We start from the raw sequence: 10,409 nt of genomic DNA, 5'->3' as shown, positions 1-10,409 counted from the left end.
CAAATCCCAGCATGCCTTGCCACAGTTTTAACACTCCCTTATAGCAAAACTGTAGCAATGCATGCTGGGATTTGTAGTTTCACAACATCTGGAGGGCCGCAGTTTGAAGACCCATGGTATATACTAAAAGGCCAATGCTACTCCTCAACTTTATGGGGGGGGGGATTCACTTGTTGTGTTTATAAATAGCACCTGACGATGCAGTTCAATGTTGTTGGGGAATAGTGGATGGTTTACCAGTACAGCATGGGTCAGTCCCTATAAGAACCGGCTAGCGTCCTCATGCCGCAACCTGTCGCAATTGGCACACGTGTACTTTGGTCTGTCAGACTAATGAAAGATAAGCTTTGTTGACACCGTTATATTATTGAAACTGTTTATATTGTAACAGAAGCCTTTACTGTTCTGTGTACCAGCAAAATGTACACCAAAGAATTAGAAAAACACACCCAAGTATACAATTCCCACCCGTATTCCATACAGCGAACTGCTCCGTATAACTAAGACCATAAGACTCATTTTTTTTAACCATTTATTGGTGTACAGTAAGTATAGGTTGTTGTTTCAATTTTTATTTTTTTACTGATCGTCACCTATCCATTTACCGGGCGGGGTTTATTGCTGAGCCTGTTGGACTCTTATAGTGTAATAGGAGGTTCACGAAACGCGTTGCTTGTCTTATTTGTTTACCCTACCAAGTGCTCTTGAATTGTTTGTCACGCCTTTCATCTGTACTATATAACCTAACTACTATTATTAAACTGTAATTGCTCATCATAGGAACAGGAATCAATGGTTGTTGTGATACAATATATTTAATACAAGCAGGTGAAGGAGACCAGTAGCCACTGTTAGATATTGTCAAATGAAAGGCCACTGAGTGTGAAGTATAACTGTATTCTTATTTATTGCCTTTTTGGGGGAGGGGAGGGGGGGCTGGAGAAAACCTTGTACCAGATCACTGTTAAGTCAGACAATCAAGTTTTTTGTTTTTTTTTAACCACCCGAAAGATTAAGTGTCCGCCAATCTAAGTGGAGCCTGTACGTTATCATGGACATAGTTCCAGACCAGGGTTCTATTAACCCTAGTACTTGATAAATCGGTCCGATAGCGCTTTCCACCGTCAAGCCATTTTAGTGTAGTGACTGTTGCGTTGTCCTGTCCTGCGGATTCGAAGCATAGCTGCACCCATTACTGAGAACGCGGCAAATCTGCGTCACCTCTCTGGGCAACAAATTTAAACGTTAGCTCAGTGATGGCTAACCTTGACACTCCAGCTGTTGTTGAACTACACAACCCAGCATCAGTTTAAGCATTGACAAATAGCAAAACTGTAGCAAGGCATGCTGGGATGTATAGTTCAACAACAGCTGGAGTGTCAAGGTTAGCCATCACTGCTCTAGCTGCACTTAGAAAGGTCACAGAAGCTGGGATGGAAATCAAAAACATAGAGATATCTTGGTGTTTAGTAGTTTAGATGTTGCAGAAGGAGACGTACAAGACTGTTATTTAGTCATTGGACAATGGGGGGGGGGGGGGGGGCATCCTGCAGATATCACACAAGTAAACCCCCGGGGGTATTAGAGAATCCCTGCACTTTTACTGTAAAGGATAATCAGTCCTAGGTTTGTGAGTACATAGAAACCAGCAGGTATTATACAGTATTTTCTGTAACCCTTATTGCTTTGACTGTTGGTGAGTTAGTTACTCTGATTATGCATCTTGTCTGGGCTGGGAAATCGCATTCTGAGACCTTTACTGTAGAGACGTATCCATACATAACATGGTCATTTATGGCAAAAATATTTATAAAGTGTACAATGGCGGGAGCAATGTTATCACTAGTGATCTGGTACTGGTTCATCGGGCACTGGTGAATTTCCAGCTAGGTACGTGCCAATGTGGCGACACTTGGGTACATGTTTCATTACCATCAGCCCAAAATGATCCGTAACTATGACATATTTCCGCATTGATGTACTGTTCACAATGTTGAGTGGAGTACTATGAACAGGATGCCCCGTAAGCTGTCCTACTTACTGCGGTGGGGGTTAGCCCATGCTTTTGTGCCTAGGGGCCCTTACTGGGGGGTGGGGGGTTTAACGTTGGAACTTTAAACCCCATGGCCCAAATGGAAAAACCTGCATGGGGGTGATTTAGTCAGAACAGATAAATAGTTGGGTTTATGGAATATCTCATATTTTTTATTCTTTTCAAATAAACCTTTATTGCAGGGGTGCCCAAACCTGTCCTCAAGATCTACCAACAGTTGATACGTCTCAGGCCCCCATTGGATCTATAGTAGGAATGAATGCAGCATGTTTAAAAATGTGACAGTTAGTAATGACTACATCTGTGCGCCAGCTAGGTGGTCTGGGAAATGTGACAGTTAGTAGTGACTACATCTGTGCGCCAGCTAGGTGATCTGGGGAATGTGACAGTTAGTAATGACTACAACTGTACACTAGCTAGGTGATTTGTAAAACGTGGACCATTGGTAGATCTTGAGGATAGGTTTGGCCACCCCTGCTTTATAGAATCCCTGTTAAGCGAATGAGGTACAGAGACCTGAAGGCTGGTTTACAAAATGGCTGCCTCTGTCATTGTGGTGACACTTTAACATGCTTTAACATTACATTCAGGATGTTCAAGATGGCGCATTGAATCAGACTGTCTGTATCATGTCTTGTCCATGTGTAAATAAATGCTATCTTTTTTTATATTTCTGTACATATCTTGGTTGAGTTGAGCTGCATTACATTATGGACTGAGATTGCAGTGCGCATTGTGCTTCTGAGCGGGAGTTCAGAGATTAACAGCTAATGTATTAATGGAATGACAGCAAAATAAAAACAAAAAGAAAACACTTCCGCTTGTCCTGTGTTTTTGTTCTCTTCTATATAAACGCATCTGTGGGGAGGAGACATACTGGTGTACTGGAGGTTGCCCATCAGTTCGGTAAGTCATAGGACAGAGAACTAGGGGATTATGTAATAGGTTCCGACATTGCCTTTTGGAACATACAGTATCTTCTTTAACTAAAATGGAAGTAGAGGTACTCTTTACCTAGCACGGCGCCCACAATCTTGATCGTGGGCATCGTGAGGTAAAAAATCGCGTCGTATGCGGGCTAAAGATGCCCGGACGCGACGCGACCGACGCAATGTCCACGATTTCCCATTGAAAACCATGTTAAACATGGACATCGCGTCGGTCGCCTCGCGGCCGGCCATAAATGTGCACACGATGGCCGCGACGCGATGCCCACGATTTGCCATAGGAATCAATGTTAAAAGGCCCGATGGACACGATTTTCATGTTAAATGGCTGAATGGACCCGATTTTACCATAGGAAACAATGTTAAATGGGCCTTAGAGCCCAAATACTTACCCTGAACTCTGAAATGGCCCCCCAAATTGTTTACGCCACCGCACGATCAACGTCAACCGGAAGCGTGGCGAGCGGCGGGGGTACGCGTCCTCCGACCTTTTCATACCCCCACTATCCACGTCGGAGTGGAGTTGAGAATAGAATAGTGTGGCGAGCCACCGAGCCCGAAGCGTGGCGAGCCCCGCGAGGGGACGCGGATACCTGTGAAGCCCGCGAGGGGACGCGTATAGCTGTGAAGGTATCCGCGTCCCCACGCGGGGCTCGCTGCGCTCGCCACGCTTCGGGCTCGGGACTATTCTATTCTCAACTCCACGCCGACGTGGATAGTGGGGGTATGAAAAGGTCGGAGGACGCGTACCGCCGCCGCTCGCCACGCTTCGGGTTGACGTTGATCGTGGGGTGGCGGTAACAATTGGGGGGGCCATTTCCCAGTCAAGGTTGCCTATTTGGCCTCTGTGGCCCATTTAACATTGTTTCCTATGGCCACATCGGGTCCATTGAGGCATTTAACAGTAAAATCGCGTCGGTCGGGCCATTTAACATTGATTGCTATGTGAAATCGGGTGCATCGCGTCGCGGGTACATTTATGGCCGGCCGCGACGCGACCGACGCGATTTCCATGTTTAACATGGGTTTCAATGGGAAATCGCGGGCATCACGTCGGTCGCGTCGCGGCCAGACATAAATGTACCCGCGATGGGCGCCGTGATAGGTAAAGAGTACCGAAGTAGATATTTGGCAGATAAACATATGGAAGCAATCACTAATATCCACAAATCTAAAGGGTTCTAGAAGAAAACACACACATGGAAAGAGGCCAAAGGAAAATTGCATTATGACAGTGGGGTTTTTTCCATGTGCAGTTTTCTTATGGACTTTTTTCATGTGCGTTCTTTTCTGGTGACCGTTTCTAATATAGTATCAACCTTTTGTTTTTGACATTCATGATGGTGTCTCTGATTTTTCTGTGTGGGTTTTTTTTTTTCTGGTTTCCAAATTTAATAATGAGGGTATGTCATCTTGTGGCAGATGAAAATCTGTCAATTGAAAAGATATCTAATCTAAGAGGGGAGATGTACTAAGCCTTGAAAATCAGTTCCTGTCATTTCTCAAAGACAGCCTGTGCCATGGCAGTTAGGAGCCAATGGGCTGGCACTTTATCACTCTCCATTTTATCACTTTTTAAGCTTCGTACATTTGGCCCAAAATATATAACAAAAACAACATAAAAAAGTGTTTTTTTTTTTTAATGTAAATAATATTTTTAGCTTATTGAAATACATTGATGAGACCTAGCCTATGAATGCTGATGTTCAGGAGCTAGATAAACAATTGAGGCCATCTGTATGAAGAGAGTACAATCTAAACCTGGAAACATATAATACCATACAGGAAGGTCTAAATGTAGGAGACAGAAGTACTCCTGGTGACATAGGGTCTTGTACATATAGTCCAAATCTAATAGAAAGTCTGAATCGCACATGTACAGTCGTGTGTGTGTGTGTGTGTGTGTGTGTGTATATATATTCATTCATTCATTCTAGCACCCGTTATGTTTTCAAAGTATCACATACAGTACATTATAATACTATGACCGTGTGCATCAGGACAAGACCTAATCAGAATGATATCAACCCACAGCATATTATCCACTGAGAGGACTTCTAAGTGCTGTAGCATCCAATCAGCACCAGTCAAAGAACCCAGCAATATTCTAATCCTTGTTGCAACAATCGGGAGTCCAGCACAATGAGACCTTGGGGTGAATTTGTTAAAGGTTGATTTTCGGTGCCTTTAAAATTAACCAGTATAGAACTAACATCCCACAAAGTCAATTACAGCGATTCTATTCCAAATAGCTAATTTACAAAGGGTTGGTTCTGCCTTCAATGGTGCATTGGTTTCCATTTGAAGTTCAATTTGATGTTCTAAATGTATTGGACCATAAATCAACTCAAAAGGAACTGAAAGAACACAGACTCAAAATCGCGCATCTCAAAGCACACATTGCGGCGCCGGAATCGGCACGTGTATGGGCACCTTTACACACAATAGTGTATACAGTAGATATTTCCTTATACAGCTAGCCTCAATATGCCACCAGGTGCTGTGCCACTCCTCTAGCATTGAGGGTCTCCCTTTTTTTGTACCAAATGCCACATACAGATATGCAAGTGGCATGTATCAAATTTATCAGCAAATTTACCAGTGCCCCCTAGCCACAATGTGTTGCAACTATGACATATGTTCTGTAAAAAAATATATATATATATGCCCGACCTGGTATGACAAGTACACGACTGCAGTAATGATGTATGCTGACATATCTGGGTCATCTTTGTGTGCAAATAGTAGCACCCGCTATAGCATGAAGTATTGCAGGTGCATGAACGGCCATGCTAATTGCGGAAAACTAGGCAGGTGTGGGTGGGCACATTGTGTCTTTGGAACCAAATGTGAACATCTGTTCAAATCTGCATCAGCCCCCCATGACCACATGAAACATGTATGATCGTCATTGACCCCGAGTGCTTTCAAAAAGAATAAGGTCACACAAGCGGGCGGAGTTTGTTTATTGAGTATATGTGAACAGACAGACAAGCACAATAGGCAGTTCTTGCTTTTGGCAAAATACACCTAGAAACTTGTATTATTAGTAATCTGTACTTGTGGTAGCAATTACCGGCTGTCCATCACTCCAGTCATGAAGATGGCTGCAAGGGAATGTGTTTTGCCGTGACCAGCTAATGTTATCCGAAGGGCCAAATAAGTGCATGCAGCTTCTAGAACAGAACAAAACGAAAAGGCATAAAAGATTTAACAAAGTCCAAAAAAGCTGCATATTAAGTTGGTTCCTTGACAACAAACCGGTTTTCTCTGATAATAAAAGAAACATAAATAGTACCATTAATACCTTCAGGTGTGTTTCAACTGGTAACAAGACAAACTCTTCAAGTCCTCAATAAGAAAGTGCAAAAAATGTACAAGGAAATTAAATCCTTTTTTTTTTTTTTGTATTTTTTTTTCTCCTTTTTTCTCAAACAAGTTCTTTAGGTGGTTCTGTGTTTTGTAGGACACTAGATATGGCTGTCTCTGCACACTCCTGGCTTCTGAGACTTTAATCTTCGATAAAAATGATGTCATGGGATCTTCCCTTTCGCTCCATAGATGCAGCGTCCATCATTGACTCTACCGATTTCCTGTCCGGGAAACAGGAGTGCGCCCCATTCGGTGCTGCAAGGGAGAGAATGAGAGATAATATGATATTTATCGTCACTAAGGGCCAGCTATAGAAACACCCGACTTCTCCTCTGGCTGCTATCATTCACAGCGGAGGATGTGCTTTCAGCGGGTATAGTCAGAGTGCTTATATGGAGGGTGAGTGACCGCTGACCACCCAGCAACCCAATTTTGTTCCCAAAAGGCCACTGAAAGTTCTTTTTAAGATTACTTTTAATCAACAAATCTAATTTAAAGCCTACCTAGGTGTTTAATCTGTGTTTACAATTAACAGACATTTGCTATTGCAAGTAGCTGGATGATGATGCCTAATATTCAGTTGACCCCAAAAAACTGAGTGATTTCAGAGTTTGCCAGTGGGACCCAACATCATCTTCAGATAGCGTTGGTTCCAGGGACCCCGCTCTTTCCAATGGAAAGGAGGTCAGGGAGGAGAAGATGTATATGTTTGGATCCATCTGTCCCCTCCTGCGTGCCTTCAAGCAGTGTGCATGTGTGTCCTCAGCTCACATGTGCACTTCTGTATAAAGTTCCACCTCTAGTTATTAAGCTTAATCACCCTACCACATCTCCAAAATAATTTATGCCTAAATCCCACCTACTCCCTCTGGTCCTACTCATTGCTGTCTCCAGTCTGCCCTGCTCGTTGCCAAGTATTCTCCTGATCCACCCTTTTGCTGGAACCAATTCCTTTGCTAAGTCTGACAATCTTGCCACATTCGAGTGTGTAAGCGCTCACAGACAGGGCCCTCCTTCCTCGTGTTCATCCCTATAGCTGTCCTTGCTTACAGTGCTCCTTTGGGTGACTCTGACTCTGCTCAATGGTGCACCAAGTTCTGAACTATTGTCCCGCCGAGTGCCTCGCCTACACTTGCCTATCAAGACGTGAAAAACCCAAGCCTCACTCTCGACTTGCTCTTCATTGTTCTTGTGTTAACTTGCACTTACTGTCCCACTGATATTTCATGTTTTACTGTTTACTATTCTAATTATAAGATCTTCTTATGTTTTATTACTGCAATATAAACACATCTCACATATTGTGGTTTCTTACATAGAGATCACTTCTGTCTACCTTAATGTGTGAAAGTTATACACACAGTGAAGGCTCGCTTCTGGCGAGTTTCACACTCGCCGGGGCGTTTGCTCCAGTATGGTAGGGCCGGAGGCGTAAGCTGGGGAACCCCCAGCGTTTTATGGGCACGCCCATAGAAGTGCTGGGCGTACCCCTGCTAGGGGCAGACGGCTGACATCACATGACGTCAGCGCCCACCCCAACTTCAGCCATGCTAAAAGTCCTTTATTCGATGATGAGCGATCATATAATGATTTGTCTCTCATGCGGCCGCATGCGTGTGGAGGTGTAAGCGTACATATCCATTGGAATGCTATTGTGGGGATCCGCGTGGTGGGGGACGGGCATTTGTTCACAGTCTAGCGGTCAGGTCTGAATCCGGCCCTGTGTGTGTAGGACACAGATCCTTCCTTACATGGCCTATATTTGCACAGACACCTTTGTACTACGGTTACATCCTCTTTATTGGAACGGAGAAGGACTCGGGGATAAAATGCAGCCACGTTGGCATTTTTTCCAGCTATGCATCAACTTTTAATGACAGCAACAAAGAAGAACCATCGGTAACTATACTTACTATCACTCTGAGTGGTCAGGAACAGGAAAATATAAATAATTTACCATCTTCATCTACAATGCACTCACGGCATACAGTATTCCTCTATAATGTCAAATTCTGTCAATATTAATTATTTAGAAAGCTGAATATTGATTATGCCACAAGAGCGGATGTGCCCATTCCCTGCCTTTTACATTTACTAGACGGAGACCAAGCGAAATAAGCAGAAGGCCGATATGATGCTGGGTATATGTGGCTCATAGTTTATCATTAAGACGATTCTGCTGTCAGCTGTAAGGGGGACGATATGATCTGAGCGATTCCCGCACAGATACGTATACACGTTTATGTCCACAATTAGAACAAAGTGCAGTATTTGCCATGGTATATACAATGTAGACAAAATAGTCATGCCGGGGATGCAGATGCAAATGATACACAACAGGGGTCAAGTGTGGATCCCAAGCCTTGCGATGAGATAGATAACAGCTGGATCAGAACGGCAGTAATAGTCAGTAACCTTTAAAAAATGGGGGCATTCAGTGCTTTAGTTTATATGTGTACTTGTGTGCGATGGAATGTGTAAGCCCTGCCCACTTTCATTGGCCGTGTATGGTGTAAATATCCCGTTGGATGTAAACATGTCATCAGCATCGACGCGTGATCGCTCTTACCATCGATACCATTAGAATGTCTTCTGGACTCTAAAAGTGGCCTTTGTGGCTGCGCTTTTGCATTTCAGAGTACAGCGGCGCGCACGGACACATTTAAGATTTTTTTGTTTTCCTTTCAGCCCAACTCCCATTCACCGCCCAGGAACACCCATAGTTTTGCCTCACCATTCCGAATGCCAGTGGCCCTATACACAAGAGCATACGGAGGTGTACAGTCCAGGGATACACATGCGCCTTAGGGGCTTCCAAGACTTTTCGAGCAAGCACAGTAGACAATCATGGCTCCCCTGTATCTAGAGGGGAGGAAGTGGGGACACTGGGACTGATTCAGAAGTGGCTGCAGCTTCATTTGCAACTGACGGGGTCTATGATCTGTACAGAAACACCATTGCTCACACATTGACTGCAGCATCGGACCATTGAGCAACCTTGTGTTGCTTAGAATGTCCATTGCAAGAAAGCCGCTGGAGCCTTTACAAAATAGTACGGATTTGAAGTGGCAGGCTCAGACGCACCTCTGAAACAAGCCCGGCTTATTTTAAGCCCCCATGTTACTTTTCCCATATGCTCACTACCTATCACTCACCTTGTGCATAAATCCTCTCTGATGAATCGCAGCCTCCGCACAGTACGACAGTGCAAAAAAATAGTCTCAACTGTGAAAATGTTAGTGCCACTCCCACCTACGAATTAGAACATTTGCATTCTACACTAACCCTCCCTCCTAAGGCTGATGCTTAACCTAAACGCTGTATACAATGTCATTAAAGATAAGGGCTTCTGCTTATCATACGAGCAACAGTCCAATTTATCGTTTCATGGTCCTGACTTCCTGTGTGTGAAAGGGGTACATTTTTTTGAAGCTGTACCACAGTTCAAAATTCAAATAGGTTAGCCACACCCACTGCCAGTGATTCGGTTTGGAATGGCAGTGGGTGTGGCTTCCCTATTGGAATTTTGCTGCAGCCACCCTCTGGAGCCTCCACTGGTGTGGTTCCTGAAGAGGGGGAATGATCAAGAATATAAGTGGCTTGTGCGGATCATGGGTGTGGTTAATTCCGTCCCCCATTTTTTAAGTCAGTAATGATTGGAGGATCTTAAGGATCACTGAGGGCTCTGTAGACAACAAAAAAAGGTTACTATTTCTCCTCCAATGCTGGATGTGGGGCTGCAGACAGACATGTTGTGTAGCATGTGACAGGACAAGTGTCTGCTCAGCATGCTGAAAGCCAATGTACCATCCACAACTATGACAGTTTATATAGGCACATATAAATGAATGATCCTCCTAGGGCATTGCTGTCAATGGAAACACCATGTCTGGCATAAGGTACCACTAGTAAGGATGACACAGATGGTATGGAGCACAGAGAGTCGGCTTACCTCCTTTGGAAATAGGGACTGCCACAGAGGAAAATCTCGTAAACGGCTAAAAATCTATTGATAAGAGAGAAAACATCTGGCTTGC

General features: G+C 44.0%; 1 protein-coding gene across 3 annotated transcripts in view; it reads right to left on the bottom strand.

The window, feature by feature from the left end:
- Positions 1–5,949: 5,949 nt before the first annotated feature.
- CHD5 (chromodomain helicase DNA binding protein 5) overlaps positions 5,950–10,409 on the bottom strand; it is a 169,817-nt gene continuing 165,357 nt past the window's right edge. For 2 of the 3 annotated variants that reach the window (XM_083162995.1, XM_083162994.1), the window contains exon 41: positions 5,950–6,627. In XM_083162995.1, coding sequence (XP_083019121.1) covers positions 6,512–6,627 — 116 coding nt within the window. In that variant the 3' untranslated portion in view covers positions 5,950–6,511. Of the gene's footprint in view, positions 6,628–10,324; positions 10,379–10,409 lie in introns of all 3 variants that reach the window. The other variant, XM_083162996.1, reaches the window with a different exon arrangement.

Source organism: Crinia signifera, chromosome 19, assembly GCF_055691185.1.
Source record: "Crinia signifera chromosome 19, ASM5569118v1, whole genome shotgun sequence".
Lineage (NCBI taxonomy): Eukaryota > Metazoa > Chordata > Amphibia > Anura > Myobatrachidae > Crinia > Crinia signifera.
Note: the sequence above shows the minus strand (reverse complement) of the source record. Positions and strands in the feature narration are given on the sequence as shown.